We start from the raw sequence: 17,801 nt of genomic DNA, 5'->3' as shown, positions 1-17,801 counted from the left end.
TTAAAATATTGTTGGATTCTTTATTATCTGTTTCACTTTCTTTGGCTTGTAAAAATCCTTCTTGGTGTTTGTGCTAATATATTATTGTTATGAAAAAACTGTTCCTTCTTTTTCCCCTGATTTTTATCACGCGCATTTTCCATGTCCTTTAATTATCTGTACTTACCTCGGGTTCCTCTGAAAAAATGGACACAGTAAAATGCTTCCCTATGCGCTCTGCTGAAATCCTTCACTTTGAAAATTGAAATCTGAGTACTTGTGCATGTATGGATTTTTCCGGAGAGTTGTAAATCTTTTTCGTGGCATGCCATCACTTGCATAGATTGGTGTTTATGTTACTGCGTTTGTCGGACTAATGTCCAAGTTCATGACTTAGCTATATTCTTCTATGATTGTGTTTGTTTTGTTGGTATTTTGACTTACCATTTCCACTCTGGTGTATTGCGAGATTATTCTGAGTGTACATCCCCTACCCAGACACGACACCATACCCAAAACTATTAACGTTACATCACTCTCCTAAGTTTTCTTGGCCAATAACTGGTTAAAATATGGAATATTTTCCTTGTTACTCATTCTAATTTCCCTGTAAATTACATTGTTACTTTTTAAATTACGGTTTCCTATTACCCTAAAGTTTGGATGCACAATTAGAGCAAAATGATCTGAAAAATCTGTGTCAGAAACTTCTTCTATTTCGTAATTCCACATTTCCTCATTCAACATGCTTGATCTACTGCTGATTTGGTATCCCCAGATATTCTAGTTGGTTGATTTACAACTGCCTTTAGACCATACAAAGAAAGCAACATTTCTAGCCTTTGCTTAACTCGCCCAGCATTATTCTCTAAAAATCTACATTTAAGTTGCCCATCATTATTAGTTTCTTGTTCTTATTCTGTAGGTCATCTAAAATAATTCCGATATTATCACTAAAATTTTTAACATTACTAGAAGGATTTCTATAAATGCATATAATCCAATAGTTAAACAAAGCTAGCCTCGAAATGCTCCTCTACATTCAGATATTCAAATTTATCCACAACTGCTTACATTTGATATTATTATTCCCTTATATTGTGCATGACCCTCCACACTTCATTTTCTTTCTACAAAACTTACTTGCAAGAGCATAACCTTCTAGTACCAAGTTTGAAATCTCTACCATACTACACCATACCATACCATACCATACCATACCATACCATACCATACCATACCATACCATACCATACCATACCATACCATACCATACCATGTGATCACCATGACATATACACCTGACAACACAATCCTGACCGCCTCCGTAGCGTAACGGTTAGTGTTATTAGCAGCCGTCCTCGGGGCCCGGGTTCGATTCCCGGTACTGCCAGAAATTTAAGAATGGCAGGAGGGCTGGTATTTGGTTCAAAACGTACACGCAGCTCACCTCCATTGGGGGTGTGCATGAAAAGGCCTGCACCACGTCGAGATGTGGACACGAGTTTACCGTTTTTAACACAATCCTGAATGAGCAGTTTTCAAATACGTAGTTGGCTGAAATAAGTCCAGAAATGTTCCACTTTTAAGAATATACATATAGACAGATCGACAGACAGACACCTTATGTTTCCTCGATGTTCAGTTACGTTTGATGGGGTTAATTTTCAAGCCGAACGAAATATTCTGCATTCTTTTTTTTCTCCTATTTTGGATCTTTCAAATAACTATAGGTCTGCGAGGTTGTCCGTCACTGACTGTGGAGTATGAAACCCAAAGAAGATAGTAATTTTCTCTGTCTTTTGAAAAGTAAATGAAATTATGTGCATATCCAGAATGATTTAAATTGAAGGGGCCTTTCACACATAGTCTACAGATTTTACATGTAATCAATACCTATTGTAAGAGAAAAAAGAACCCTTCTGTTCTCCTTATAAAAGTCCAGTCTATTAATTGATTTTTAAGTGATATGCATATCAAAACCTGCTTCTAGACGAGTAGCGTGTAAATATGAAGTTGATCAAGATATATTCTATAATGTAGGAGAAAATAAAAAAAGAACTCTTTTGGTCTTCGTATAAACCACCAGTCCATTACGTGATTTTTGAATTATATTCATATCGAAACCTGGTCCTGGATAAGTTGGCTCTAAATTTGAATTTAGATCGAGATATATATACACTGACTGACAGAGCAAATGCAACACCAAGGAGGAGTGGTTCGAAAGGGATGAAAGTTGGGGAAAAAACAGAGTCGGCACGGAAGAATAATTGATGTTTATTTCAAACCGATATGCAGGTTACACAATGCGCACGGCATCGACTCACTAGGATGTAGGACCACCGCGAGCGGCGATGCACGCAGAAACACGTCGAGGTACAGAGTCAATGAGAGTGCGGATGGTGTCCTGAGGGATGGTTCTCCATTCTCTGTCAACCATTTGCCACAGTTGGTCGTCCGTACGAGGCTGGGGGAGAGTTTGCAAACGGCGTCCAATGAGATCCCACACGTGTTCGATTGGTGAGAGATCCGGAGAGTACGCTGGCCATGGAAGCATCTGTACACCTCGTAGAGCCTGTTGGGAGATGCGAGCAGTGTGTGGGCGGGTATTATCCTGCTGAAACAGAGCATTGGGCAGCCCCTGAAGGTACGGGAGTGCCACCGGCCGCAGCACATGCTGCACGTAGCGGTGGGCATTTAAGGTGCCTTGAATACGCACTAGAGGTGACGTGGAATCATACGCAATAGCGCCCCAAATCATAATGCCGCGTTGTCTAGCGGTAGGGCGCTCCACAGTTACTGCCGGATTTGACCTTTCTCCACGCCGACGCCACACACGTCTGCGGTGACTATTACTGACAGAACAGAAACGTGACTCATCGGAGAACACGACGTTCCGCCATTCCCTCATCCAAGTCGCTCTAGCCCGGCACCATGCCAGGCGTGCACGTCTATGCTGTGGAGTCAATGGTAGTCTTCTGAGCGGTCGCCGGGAGTGCAGGCCTCCTTCAACCAATCGACGGGAAATTGTTCTGGTCGATATTGGAACAGCCAGGGTGTCTTGCACATGCTGAAGAATGGCGGTTGACGTGGCGTGCGGGGCTGCCACCGCTTGGCGGCGGATGCGCCGATCCTCGCGTGCTGACGTCACTCGGGCTGCGCCTGGACCCCTCGCACGTGCCACATGTCCCTGCGCCAACCATCTTCGCCACAGGCGCTGCACCGTGGACACATCCCTATGGGTATCGGCTGCGATTTGACGAAGCGACCTACCTGCCCTTCTCAGCCCGATCACCATACCCCTCGTAAAGTCGTCTGTCTGCTGGTAATGCCTCCGTTGACGGCGACCTGGCATTCTTAGCTATACACGTGTCCTGTGGCACACGACAACACGTTCTACAATGACTGTCGGCTGAGAAATCACGGTACGAAGTGGGCCATTCGCCAACGCCGTGTCCCATTTATCGTTCGCTACGTGCGCAGCACAGCGGCGCATTTCACATCATGAGCATACCTCAGTGACGTCAGTCTACCCTGCAATTGGCATAAAGTTCTGACCACTCCTTCTTGGTGTTGCATTTGCTCTGTCAGTCAGTGTAATAGTGTAAGTGAAAATTTGAAAAACTCCTTTGTTCTTTCTATAAACCGCTAGTCTATTCAGTTATTTTTAAATAAAATGCATACCGAAACCTGCTCCTGGATGAGTAGACTGTAAATATGAAGTTTGATTGAGATATAATCAATCATGTAAAATAAAATTGAAAAAATCTCTTTTGGTCTTCCTAAAAAACCCAGTCTCTTCAGTGATTTTTAAATGATGTACATGTCGGAAATTACTCCCGGATGTGTAGACTCTACATATGAAATTTGATCGTGATATAATCAATAGTGTAAGATAATATTTTAAAAAACTCTTCTGGTCTGCCCAGAAACCCCCAATCTATTTAGTAATTTTTAAATGATATGCATATTAAAATCTGCTTCTGGATGACTAGACTCTAAATATGTAGCTAGGTCGAGATCTATTCATCCGTTTACCCAGTTTACCCATGATGGTGAAACAAACAAACGGGCACGAAATCTAGCAACTACGGTACTAGTACGATTTTGAGTGTACCTAAAACGGATAATTATATCAAAATATGGCGAAATGAATGGCATTACAGACAGCGGACCCCCTACAACTTTATTTATAAGATTGCCTAATCTTGATAACTCCAACAGAGGAGTTTGTAATTTAGAAATTTTACAGTAAAAAATTTTGGGTGTGATTTCAAGAGAACATTTTCATTTTGGTTTATGAGGGTTGATATAATTTGTTTTAGTAAGATTAATAATTAAACGTTTTACAATGAACCAATTCCGGTACTAAAGTAATATCACACTGTATCATAATCAGCAAATGGAGCAAATTTTCTGAAAACGCATAGGCCTAGGTCTTGTATGGTTAGTTGCCTATACAGTATTTCCAACAAATCCACGTCTAGTGGTTAGTTGAAATATTTTGTACGCGGATTATTATTATTATTATTATTATTATTATTATTATTATTATTATTATTATTATTATTATTATTATTATTATTATTATTATTATTATTATTATTAAACAAAATATGCGAATTATGCAAAAGTTATTCCAAAGGACAAATAATATGAAGATATTCTGCTGCTTTTCGAGAATGAAAACTTGTTTGAGAAATAAAGGAACATAATTTATGCTTTTCTAAATTTATAAAGTTCCAACATTGCATTAATATAAAGCGAAATTCAATTTAGCCTTTTTCAAAAGCAAGATGGCATTTGCCTTGATGATTTTTACTGGTGGATGTGATATCATCTTGGTTTTTCCTCCTAGTTGACATAGCTGTCACTGTGTTTGTGCCCGAATACTGCTGGTAATGGTAGTGCACCTTGTATTTGGAGATCCGATTTAGCAAAATTTTGTTGGTAAGTCAAACATTTTAGTGTAGAGCGTATGTTTGACACCAGGTGTCATTGTTGCGCCACAATATGATTATTTTCATTTTTATATTTCAGTATCGAATTTGAATATGAAATGGCATAAAGGAAACAAAGAGTTATTTTACCTGGTAATAGGTATTCTTGTGCTACACGATGAAAATTACTGAACTTGAAGTACTTAATGTAAGATAGGTACCGGTATTCTGTAACATTGAAGCGTTTTATTATTGAATTTTATCTATTCCTTTACTCGTAACTATTTATTGTTGTTTTTTCTTTTTCTCTATTGTCGTTTAGGAACTTCGTTTTATGAAGATGTTTTATTTTTATCTTTGTTTTGCATCCGTTTTGAAAATTGAAGTGCTACCCAAAAATGGAACACACTGCATGTTATTGATTTTTCCTCATCAAACCGTTAACCAATCACGGAGGAGTTCACTCTTTTTTAAAGGGTGAGGTTTCGATGCTCGTTTGGTTAGCCATATTTAAATGGACAGCCATTAGTTGGAATAGGTGTTATGTTCCTGAGGATAAACTTAACTAAACTTCTTTAGTGTTACGGCGTGGAAAACTACATTTCTCTCGATGCAGGTGGCCACTCTTTTTCGGGAAACTGCTACGCTCCTTGGCGCTAGTATGGAAACTCAAGACGCGTCTGGTGTTGAATCACAGGGATTTAAATTGTGAGTAGTGTGGAATGTCATATTTTGTAAATAATTGCCTCGAACTGAGGGTAGTTTTACACCGGTTGTGATGTGCTATCGCAAGATTTTAAATTATTTTTGTACGTCATTGTGTCTAGCGCTCCAGATTGGTTTTAAATGTGTGCAATTACGATGCTACCTCAGATTTAAATAGTTACGTTAAGATTCGCAAGTAAACATTGTAAGACCACTTCGGACGTCCGGTTGAATGGGTGAATGTCTTCTGATCATGCTACGAGTTTGCGTTGGACGTTGTCGTTTGTGCAAATGATAGAATTCCAATTGTGGTTATGTGGATCTCTTGTGTTTTGTGGAGTTTCCATGTCCTATTCAGTGGAAACTTGTTTTCCGTACTCATGTAGTGAATGTCATTGGTGTGATTTGTTTACTTATGTTTTTAACAACAATGTAAACAACTATAGAAAGTTGTATACAAATTATATCTCTTTTCTGTGTGTTGTTCAGTGATGGTTTAATGTTTGTTTTGGTCTTTTGTGGGTCTACATCTGAAGCTTCTGTACGGCTAGTGAAGATTTGTGTACTATGGGGGGTAAATATATGGGTTGATCAGTAAGACAAATTGCATAGGTGAATAAAACACATGACTATCTGTTGATAGTTATCAACAGTTCAAACATTTCATTCACCTCTGATAGCAGTTTTGTAATCAATGTATGTTGTGAAGTCTTAACAAGAAGTTCCAAAGTTATACATCCCTGGTCAGATCTGTGCAGCGCCTAGTCTAGTGTAGCTTAGAGTTTTATTGGAGTAAACATTGACAGACTCTGGAATAGTTTACAGAAAATAGTTCGTTCCGACGATGGCTTTGAGCAGGGTCCATCCAGAAAAGCTATTAATGTTGCTGTGTTCTTACTAAGTTAATTATTTATTAAATGAGCATGTATGTGTATGGATAGCATAAGCCTTCACATAAGATGTGTTATAGTAAGTGGTATTGGGAGGGATATCAAATTTTAAAAGAGGAGAGTGAACATTTAATCCTACCAGGTGTATGTTCTGTTGACATCTAGTTATTAAGTTGCAGCACTGTTGTAACTAGTAAATCTTGACAGGAAAGAGGCTTTTATCAAGTGCATACTATTCATGAAGAGTTTGGGGTAAAAGTTCATTGCAAACTTTTTGTTTCCTTAAGCTAATTTGCTGTAATTAGTTTGTGTAGAGTTTTCTTTGAATTGAGATTTGAATTTATTATAGCTTTGTTAATATTTACTGAGGTTTTTTTTTTTTTTTTTTTTTTTTTTTTTTTTTTTTTTTTTTTTTTTTTTTAATAGAAAAGAATATTATTGATGGAACTTCCTTTGTTATTACTTGTGGTAGAATTAACTTCTGTTGCCTTTCTTGTGGTTTTGGAATGTGACAGCCTTAAAAATATTGCCAGCCAATCCCTAAAGCCATTATTTCCTTATTTGATTTATGCTCCAAGGATACAAGCCATTAGGCCAGGAGTGTTTGTATGTCTTGTTTGGTTAGGAGATGCTTGAGTACTGCATAGAGATATTTATATTTGCTTAACAGAGTAGGAGGCTATCATCATTTTGCAAATAAGAGAAAATAGTATCAGTTGTTATCAGTCATACGAAGTGACAAAGTAGCCAGTCAATCTATGGACATAGATCTCTGATCTCTCATATTTAAACACTCTTCAATGCCAACCAGCTGTTGCAGACTTCAGAACTGAAACTTGAATTGGGGCTCTAAAAAGTTATTGCTGCACCAATTTTCTTGGTGAAGGTTGGTGGTGTATCAACCTTTGAAGACAGTTTAATTCTCTAACAGTATACATTTCCTAATAAAATTATTTTAACCTAATGATTGACCTTGCATTGCGATCATGTGTTTCAACTGTGCCATATGATGCGAGGTAGGGGTTGAAATTCACTTGTTGGTCGTTAAAATAGGAAGGTAAAGAGTTTAGTCTTATATAAGAAAAGGATAAATTAGATACTTTTTTCTGCATTGGAAAAGAGTGAGAGATTAATAAATTTCAATCGGTGATTGCCAAGACAGCATAAGAGTGTCAGACTTCTGAGAAATCATCTTTGTGTGCAGTAATAACTTTTAACTATACTGTATCTTATGGCAAGTCCGTTGAGGTTCAGTTTATGTAATAAATGACAATTTTATAACTACTATAAAACATGCACGCAAGGGTGCATCTACAAATGTTTTAGCCTTTCGGACCGAGTTCAGTCACGGCTTTAGTACATTTGTTGCAGTTCAGAACATGATATTTATCATGGTTCCTTCTGCAAAGTCCGCAGATGCACTTACCAGACACTATACAAAAGTTACCAACAGCGTACATCTTGTGTTGGAAACCGTGCACTGCTAGTCTGGTCACTACATTCGTCAATTGCTGACTTCGCTTCCATCAATCGTCTGTCTACCATGGCTCTCGTTGCATCAAAGGATTCCTCTCTACTGAGCGAGTTGGCCTTGTGGTTAGGATGATACAGCTGTGAACTTGCATTTGGTAGATAGTGGGTTCGACCCCCACTGCTGCCAGCCCTGAAGATGGTTTTCCGTGGTTTTCCAATTTCACACCAGACAAATGTTGGAGCTGTAACTTAATTAAGGCCATGGCCGCTTCCTTTCCACTCCTAAGCCTCTCCTATCCCATTGTCACCATAAGACCTATCTGTGTCGGTGCGACGTAAAGCCACTAGCAAAAAAAAAGTTTAAGTGGTCCCTGTTGACTGAAGTGTTACCCTCAAATATTTAAAGGTGTTTGTGACACTTAAAGATGTGCTATCTCGGGCTCTTCCTCTTTTTCGGAAGCCTATCTGAACAGTTTTCAGTAATTGCCAGACTGTTTTTAGTCTGCCCAAATCAACAGCCCTGTTCGACATCTTCTATCTTCCTCATTGTAATAACCATGTTTTCAGCATAGGCTACATATACTTTTTTTTTTTAAGACTGGTTGTCTGGTATGTCTATTACGTCTGCTGTTCAGTGTTAAATAGATTGAATCGCCTTGAAGTACATTGTTCATTGTAGGATGGGTCTCGACAAGATTGTGCTGTCGTGTATTGCTGTAAGATTGCTTTATCACATGTGGTAAAAATATAGGAATGGATATTAGATAGGTGATTGAGAGGAAAGATAGAAGGAAAGCTGCAAGAGGAACAGTATGGCTTTAGAAGTGGAAGAGCTACAGTGGACCCAGTCTTCATCATGAGGCTATTAATAGAAAAGAAATGGGAATATGGAAAGATCTGGTTATGACATTCATATATCTAACTAAGGCGTACAATAGTGTTCCCATGGAGAGGTTTTGGGAAACCATGGTCAGAAAGAGATTGGACAAACACACTGTCGAAGTGGTACTGTACAACTACGGTGTTAGCAGTGTACAGACTGGTTGAAAAGACAAAATGGTTTGTAAATAAAACCGGACTGAGACGGGAATGTCCTGTCACCTCTTTTGTTTCTAATGGTTATGGATGAAATTGTAAAGGAGACAAGGGAAGCGTATGGGAGTATAAGGTGAAGTTAGTACTATTTGCAGATGTTATTATGGTCTTGGGAACGAACGGCAAAGAAGTACAAGAACAACATGATGCACTGAACGAGAAATTTGAAAAGTATGGTGTGAAAATCAGTGCAGAGAAAAGCAAGATGATGGTGATATCAAGAAAAGAAAGACAAGGCAAAGACGTGAAGATTGGTAATCAAGGCCTTGAAATTTTGGACAGTTTAAAATACCTAGGGAGTGATTAGTGCAAACAGGGCTGGACATGGAGACTAGCGAATTTTGCACCCAAGACCTGAATAGTGACAAATACGGTTGAGAGTAGAATTCAAGTCAGTGAAATTAAATACCTAAGAGTATGATAGGAAAGACAAGGAAAAACAGAATGAGAAATTATGTTTGGAAGGAAGTCTGAATAAGCTAAGATGGTTTGGACATATAAAGAGGATAGATGAGTAAAGAATACTAAAATAGATGATGGAGTTGAAGTTTGAGGGGAAAAAGAGTAAGAGGAAGATTTAGAAAAGGTGGATCGGTTCAACAAAGATCAGTGGAAGAAGCAGCCTGGACTGGGATAAAATGATGGAAGAGAAACGGTGGAAGGAGAGAGGAAGGTGGAGAAATGCCATAAATGATCCGGCAGGAGCTGGATAAGGGGAAAGGAAGATGAGGAGGATGATGTATTGCAATATTGTACTTATGATTTGTGTTTGGTACTCTTTTTCCGAGCATGGGTTCCAATTTTGCAATCAGTATTGTTTTGTCAAGTAGGTTGAATGCTTTCTGGTAGTCAACGAAAATGGCAAACTATTTGCCTTTCGGTTCTTGCAAGGCTTCTTTGATGTCTGCTAGTAAGATGGCTATGGCTTGTAGTGTATATCTCCCTTTCCTAAATCCAAATTGTTCTTGAGGGATTCTATCATCCACTGTTTGAGTTAGTCTGATATTATAAGAATCTTTGTGAATAATTTGAAGGCGGCATTCTCGAGTGCGATGCCGTTATGTAAGTCCACAGGGGATGTACCTAGAGCCATGTGCAGATATAGAAAATATTATACGCATCCGCACTTCCTTAATCTGTATCCACAAATATTGTAACTACTGTATTTACTCGTGTATTAGACCCCCCTTGGCCTTTTGAGACTTACGAAAAGGAAAAAAATAAATCTCGCATGCAAGACCCCCCAACATCATTTGTCGGAGAAGAACAATTCCGCTTCAAAGCGGCTACAAGCCTTATGCTGCTCTGATGATGTCGCGCAAATAGGTGAATAGTTTCGTGCTTTGCAAGCACGCATCAGTCATGTGTATATGTGTTTTGTAGTTAAGAATGTCTGCCAGCGTAATGGTTAGCACAATTAGCTGCCGTTTTTGGGAGCCTGAGTTCGATTCCCGGTACCGTATTGCCAGAGATGTCCGACTCGTTGGCTGAATGGTCAGCGTACTGGCCTTCAGAGGGTCCCGGGTTCGATTCCCGGCCAGGTCGGGGATCTTAACCTTCATTGGTTAATTCCAATGGCCCGGGGGCTGCGTGTTTGTGCTGTCCCCAACATCCCTGCAACTCGCACACCACACATAATACTATCCTCCACCACAATAACACGCAGTTACCTACACATGGCAGATGCCGCCCACCCTCATTGGAGGGTCTGCCTTACAAGGGCTGCACTTGGCTAGAAATAGCCACACAAAATTATTATTATTATTATTATTATTATTATTATTATTATTGCCAGAGATTTACGAATGGCAGGAAGGTTGATTTGCAGAAAAATGGTACATGCAACTCCCTTCCACTGGGGGCCTGTCTGAAATAAAAAGAGCTTTACCAACTTGGGATGAGGAAACAAGTTTACTTTAGTTTAGAAATATTCACAGTTGTTGCTAGGCCTATTAATGTAGGCAGGCGAGATCATTATCAAAGTGATCGTTTAATATCTTCTAACTTGCGCCAATATAAGGTTTATGGGAGAGAAGTAGGTTTAAAACGTGATAAAAACAATCCGGTCACAATTGTTTTACTCGCCAGTGTATCTAACAAATAATAATAGTAATGATAATATTGATTATTTTTTTATGTTCCCACTTACTTTCAACAATTTTTGGAGACTCCAAACAAATAAAATAAAAAATGGGAGACAACGAACCTACAAAATTAAACATGATGATAAAAAAAAACGCATTAAAACCACACCTGTAGAAAATGCGGCAAACTTTCCTGTTATTTATTTTTATTCTTTCTGTCGTGGAACTTTTGGCACTATCTGGCGATACCATACCACACCTAAACAATGCGGTCTCTCTTATCTCATTTACAGCTGTTTAGGTAAATCCTGAAGTGATAAATGAAGAGAACAAGCATGAAATATTCTTAAAAGTAAGGGTCTGGCTTTCAAGAGCCGCAGTTATCGAAAGAATGCTTCCAGTCACTGTGTATTATATTCGGAAATACAACTCGTAACATATGCTAGTTATCAGCTGGTCGTTTGGCACGCTTTCAATAACACGGCTTTATTCATAAGGAGTGGCTTCTGCTACACATACATTAGTTGGGAATATCGGAGACCATCTCCAGAAACCATTTGGGAATAGCTACACACAGTTTGGACTCTGTAGTCGGGAATAGAACTATTTTTAAAAGGTTCAAAAAGACGGAACCTCGAATGCTCTGTGTCTCGATTGCAGTGCATGGCTGACGAGATGGCAGTGAAGATGTCGCTTGGAATAACGACACGCCGGTAGCAGGGAAGTTAGCGGTGGAAGACAATTAAAATGAAAGCAGTGATCAGGTTTACTGTTTTGTAGACCTACTGCTCAACTGACGGAGACAAATGACTGGCTATTGAGTTATTTTGTATCAATATTGCATAATATGATACCCTTACCGGTATCCCTTTTCCCTACGGGGTCAAGTATGAAGTGAGACTAATCTCTGTAGCGAGATTTTACGACCGTATGCCCTTCCTGTCGTCGACTTCATCAGATGAATTACCCATAATGAGATTAAACGAATGACGTTATGAGTAACTAAAACAGATCATGACCATGCGAGTTGGCTGTGTGGTTAGGGGCGCGCAGCTTTGAGCTCACACCTGGGAGATAGTGGGTTCGAACCCCACTGTCGGCAGCCCTGAAGATGGTTTTCCGTGGTTTCCCATTTTCACACCTTAAGGCCACGGCCGCTTCCTTCCCATTCCTAGGCCTTTCCTGTCCCGTTGTTGCCATAAGACCTATCTGTGTCGGCGCAACGTAAAGCAAAAAAACCCCATTATATTTACTTTATATGTAGGCCTAAAAGTTGTGTTCGCCATTTGTTGACTTTTTACATTTAGAAATACTGCCTTCTAACTAAAATAGCCAGTATAACTCAAATACATTCATAGGTTTGTTAAAGAACAGTGTGGAATGTTTACATGTACAATTTATAGCTCTTTATAGCCTGGAAGTCATGTGTTCACTGCACAAAATTTGAGGTTATCGCATATTGGACCCCCCCCCCCCCACCTTTTACTTTTTTTTTTGCTGTAAAAGTGGGGGGAAAAGGGGTCTAATACGCAAGTCGATACGGTTTTTAGCTGTATACACGAAAGGTATAGTTTATGTAATACAATAGGCCTGAGGCACTAGACCACCTACAATCACAGGTTTAAGGGATTTCTTCTTGCGACAATTGCCGACATATGGAGGTGTTCTCAACCTTTGTTTCTTCCTTCCGCTAATTGCGGGCAGGGCCCAGTTAGGCTTCGGTCAGATTTACTGCTTTATGGTCTCAGAGCTCTTTATACATCACCATTTTCCTACATCAGTGTTAAGGGTTGCCTAACCACTCTTCTTTCTAGTCCAGTTGCACTAATTTTTGTTTGTAGTCTCCTATCTACCCTATCATAAGCCTTACATAGGTCAATCGCGATACAGTCCATTTGGCCTCCTGAATCTAAAATATTAGCTATAAGTTATCTTGCTGGAATCCTAAAAATTGAGCTGTGGAATAACTGTTCCTAAACCCGAAGTGCCTTCTATCAAACCATTTAGTAGTTTCTCAAACACCGGGCGAGTTGGCCGTGTGGTTAGGAGCGTGCAGCTGTGGGCTTGGATCCAGGAGATAGTGGGTTCAAACCCCACTGTCGGCAGCCTTGAAGATGGTTTTCCGTGGTTTCCCATTTTCACACCAGGCAAATGCTGGGACTGTACCTTCATTAAGGCGACAGCCACTTCCTTCCTTCCCTTTCCTATCCCATTGTCGCCATAAGACCTATCTGTGTCTGTGCGATGTAAAACAAATAGAAAAAAAAAAGTTTCTCAGACGTGGCTAATCTCGGAAAGAATGCTTTCCCAAAGCTTACATGCAACACATGTCAAGGTGACTGGCCTGTAATTATTGGCTTTATGTTTATAACCTTATTTTATAGGCCTATACACACAGGCTACCATAGCACTCCAGTCTTTCGGTATAGCTCCTTCGTGCAAACATTAATCAAATGAAGTACTTCAGATATGGCACTATATTCCAGCCCGTTGTTTTTTAGTATATCCTCAGAAATCTTATCAATTCCAGCTGCTCTTAGAGTTTTCAACTTTTGTATCTTCTTGTAAATGTCTTTCTTATCATAGATAAATTTCAATACTTATTAGTATTAGTCATCTCCTCTACCTGGACATTATATTTGTAACCAACAATCTTTACGTTTTGAATACTTATACCTTCTGTAAATTGTCACATATACACATCCTGTTGTTCATGAACTATTCCTGCAGTATCCTGTTTGGAACCTGTTTCTGCCTTAAAGTATGTATACAAACCCTTCATTATTCAGTAAAATTTGTATGACTGTCAGTTATGCTTGGCATCATGTTTACCTTAGCGGACTTTTTCCTGTATCTTGTGGAATGTTTCATCTAAATGACAATCTCTGTGTCCTGCGCTGATATCCATGAATTCTTGGTTTGCCCCCATCAGAATATCTTTGTTTAAGCAATGCTGAATTTTGAGAATGAGTTTGGGCTACTGTCTTCCATAGATTCACCCTCACTGTAGCAGTTACCCATTGGTGTTTTTGAAGAGGTGAAGTTGTTGAGTTACTATGGATTTTCATTACCTTCGTCTCAACCCACAAGTTTTGGAATAGCAGGTCGATGGTGCTTTACCCATTGTGACGTGTGTGTTCTTTACAGTTGTTAATTAGCGTGCAACCCTCTTCATTTAGATATTTGATGAGCATTCTGGTTTTTAAGTTAGATATGTCATTTTGACAGAGGGTATAACAAATTATATATCATCATAAGCTAAATTCAGTATCATAAATTGTGACCAGGAGAAAAAGAAATTACCGGTATTTACCTCAAGTAAGTCAACTTAATTGGGGAAGCAAGCTGAGACCTACATTTGTTATCAGATCACTCAAATTTGACTTTTGAGGTTTCTTGAATTCTCTTTAAGCATACATGACAATATGTACAGTTGTGAATGTGTTCTGTTTTAAGGTAGGCCAAACATGAAAGTGTGAAAGGTGGATGTATTAGTCTGGTGAACGAAGGCGCATAATTCAGTCCGGGAACCATGCATACTGTTCCCTTGCATAGATGAGATTCCTGTGTGAGACTTACTGATCTGAATAGAGATGGATGAGGAGTGTGATCTATTGGTGGAATTGAGAATATTGAACAAGACGAGGGGCATGTGTGTTTTGTTGAGTGCAACTGATTGCTTAGCATATATTGTTCAATTGATTGTAATGTATTTAATTTTTGGGGGTGTGAATAAATATGACATGATGCAGTAAAAACATACTATGATGAGGGTATGAAATCTTTATTCAACACTCTGTTCTGAGAAGTTGCCAAATGTAAAATAACAACATAACTGAACAAGTTAGTGCTAGGTACAGTATATTTTGAAATTTAAAGTGATTTAGAAGGTACTGTACAATCGTGACTAATGGAAATAATGATGTAAATAATTACTAATCAGAGCTACTGAAACTTTCGAAGTAGTAACAGCAATGTCAACTATTCAGTTAAGGTTAATTTTGTACATTTTGAAAGTACAGTATCTACCAAGAATTTTGGAACTGTTCCCCTGGCACCTATCATCATCATCATCATCATCATCATCATCATCATCATCATCATCATCATCATCAACCTCGTTATCCACACTGATGCTATAGGCTACTTTCATTTTAGGTGAGAAAATTGAATGTAGGTTCAATAATAATGTTCTTCTCCAAATTCGCTCTTCGTAGTTGTTCAAGACCCTCCTTAAATCTAATGTTTGTACTAAATACTACTCCATCGTTGCCATAAGACCTATCTGTGTCGGTGTGATGTAAAGCCAATCCTAAAAAGAAAAAAAAAACTATTCTGCACCCAGTCTTCATTCGATAGTAATTACATCTAGAGTAGATACACCACCTCTTGCAGCAACACAGTGAACTTCTCGTGTACCTCCAAACAAAAAATTTATTTAATTCGCCTGGTTAAGTGACTGTAGAGCTCTGGCATTCCGAGTCCAAGTTGACAGGTTCGATCCTGGCTCATTCTGGTGGTATTTAAAGGTACTGAAATATGTCAGCCTACTGTTGCTATATGTACTGGTACGTAAAAGAACTCTCGCAGTATATAATTCTGGCACATGAGTTTCTCCGAAAACTGTAAAAGCAGGCTAGTTGGGGTGATGTTAAACCAGTAATATTATTATTTAATTTGGAACAAGGCCAGAATGTGCGGGCACATCTATGACATCACACCTGCGGGACCTGCCTGGATAGTATGTTTTTCGGGTGAGAACAAATTGAAATTAATGAATAGTTTTACAGATTTACTTTCCTTCTACTGCTGCCTTCACTCCACCTGTCTCCTCTTATCCTATCTTCCATGTATTTACATATCGACTGCTAAGAAGCATTACCTCGCAAGTGAAGAAATAACTTTTTATAGGAGAGCCGAAAACCATTCTTTACCCTTTGTGAGTGGGGGACGCAGATGAATACACCCATGGTATCCCCTGTCTGTCGTAAGAGGCAACTAAAAGGGGCAACCAAGGGATGATTGTGTTAGAACCATGAGACTACTTGTGATTAGTACCGTCATGCAGGGAACACGATGGGTCGCCTTTACTTGCGAGTAGTACCACTCTGTTTTTTTTTGCTAGGGGCTTTACGTCGCACCGACACAGATATGTCTTATGGCGACGATGGGATAGGAAAGACTTAGGAGTTGGAAGGAAGCGGCCGTGGCCTTAATTAAGGTACAGCCCCAGCATTTGCCTGGTGTGAAAATGGGAAACCACGGAAAACCATTTTCAGGGCTGCCGATAGTGGGATTCGAACCTACTATCTCCCGGATGCAAGCTCACAGCCACGCGCCTCTACGCGCACGGCCAACTCGCCCGGTAGTACCACTCTGTTAGGTACAAAATAGGTTTGGGATTAGTAGCAGCAGAGAGTGGTTCGCTGTGGGTTTCCAGTACCCGCGATTAGTTTCATTGTGAGAAACACTACGGGTCTGGGCGTTGCCTGTGGTTAGTACCACTATATGAGCGACACCATGGGTCTGCGTTGCCTGTGATTAGTACACACTATATGAGGAATATCGATGCCCGTGATTAGTACATCTAGGTGAGGAACACTGTGGGTTTGTATTGCCTAGGAATGGCACCATTGTCTGAGAAACACCATAGGTCTGTGTTACCTGCATGACGTACAATACTTGTGAGTAGTACCAGAACATGACAAATACCATGGTTCTACTTTACTAATGATAAGTACCATTATGGGGGGGCTGTTGACTTGGATTTTGGACCCCTTTCGTCAATAAGCATCCTCGATTCAGGATTGTGCTTTAGAAGCAGTCCGTTGGTCAGTAATGCTATTGTTATGATAGTTTCTGGGTTGGATCTACTGATAGTTTTAAATTCATATCCATTCATTCTTCATCACATTTTTTAAATTGTGGTCAGTGGATGATTTTGAACTTTTAAATTGTCGTTATATTTCTTACCGTTAGGGGCGGATGACTTAGATGTTAGGTCCCTTTAAACAATAAGCATCATCATCATCAAAAACATTCTTAAGTCATGAATTTTCACCCAACAAGGTGAATTTAATATCGTTACTGCAACTTTTATGGCCATTAATTATTCCGTAATATATTTGATTATGAAATAAATATTTCAAAGGAAAAAAGGACTAACGAGATATCATTGCAAATAATTTTATCAAACATGGATTTGAGAGTTTTTTAGAATTAGGAATTACTACATAAATACTGAAATACTGCATAGTAATTTAATTTTCACCAAAAGGACAGTAATTGCTTGAAATAATATTTGGTTATGAATATGGAAAATTCGTACGTAATAAGAGAAGCGTTGCTTAGTTAAAAATGACCTGATATAAATGTACAAGTCTTCCTCCAATCTAATGTGTTAAATTGTCCTAGAAGGAATGTACATCTTTTGGCAAAACTTCCTTAAGCTGTTGAAGATGATGATATTTTATATTTGGAATTTTCAGTCTGCTTTCATAAATTTGTTTGTAATGTAGCTCATGGATTTGTTTTTTTGGCCATCATTGCAGATCACAGAGTTAATAAAAAAATTTAGGGATTGAAATATAAAACCATCAAGTCTCTGACAGTGGGAGTTGATACACAAATTCCAA

The 17,801-nt window shown here is 39.1% G+C and overlaps 1 protein-coding gene across 6 annotated transcripts in view; it reads left to right on the top strand.

The window, feature by feature from the left end:
* The first annotated feature begins 5,295 nt into the window (after nucleotides 1–5,295).
* The window catches only part of Tdg (Thymine DNA glycosylase), a 538,298-nt gene continuing 525,792 nt past the window's right edge, over nucleotides 5,296–17,801 (top strand). For all 6 annotated transcript variants that reach the window (XM_067141146.2, XM_067141144.2, XM_067141143.2 and 3 more), the window contains exon 1: nucleotides 5,296–5,627. In XM_067141146.2, coding sequence (XP_066997247.1) covers nucleotides 5,530–5,627 — 98 coding nt within the window. In that variant the 5' untranslated portion in view covers nucleotides 5,296–5,529. The remainder of the gene's footprint in view (nucleotides 5,628–17,801) is intronic.

The sequence above is a fragment of the Anabrus simplex genome, chromosome 2 (genome assembly GCF_040414725.1).
Source record: "Anabrus simplex isolate iqAnaSimp1 chromosome 2, ASM4041472v1, whole genome shotgun sequence".
Classification (NCBI taxonomy): Eukaryota; Metazoa; Arthropoda; class Insecta; order Orthoptera; family Tettigoniidae; genus Anabrus; species Anabrus simplex.
Note: the sequence above shows the minus strand (reverse complement) of the source record. Positions and strands in the feature narration are given on the sequence as shown.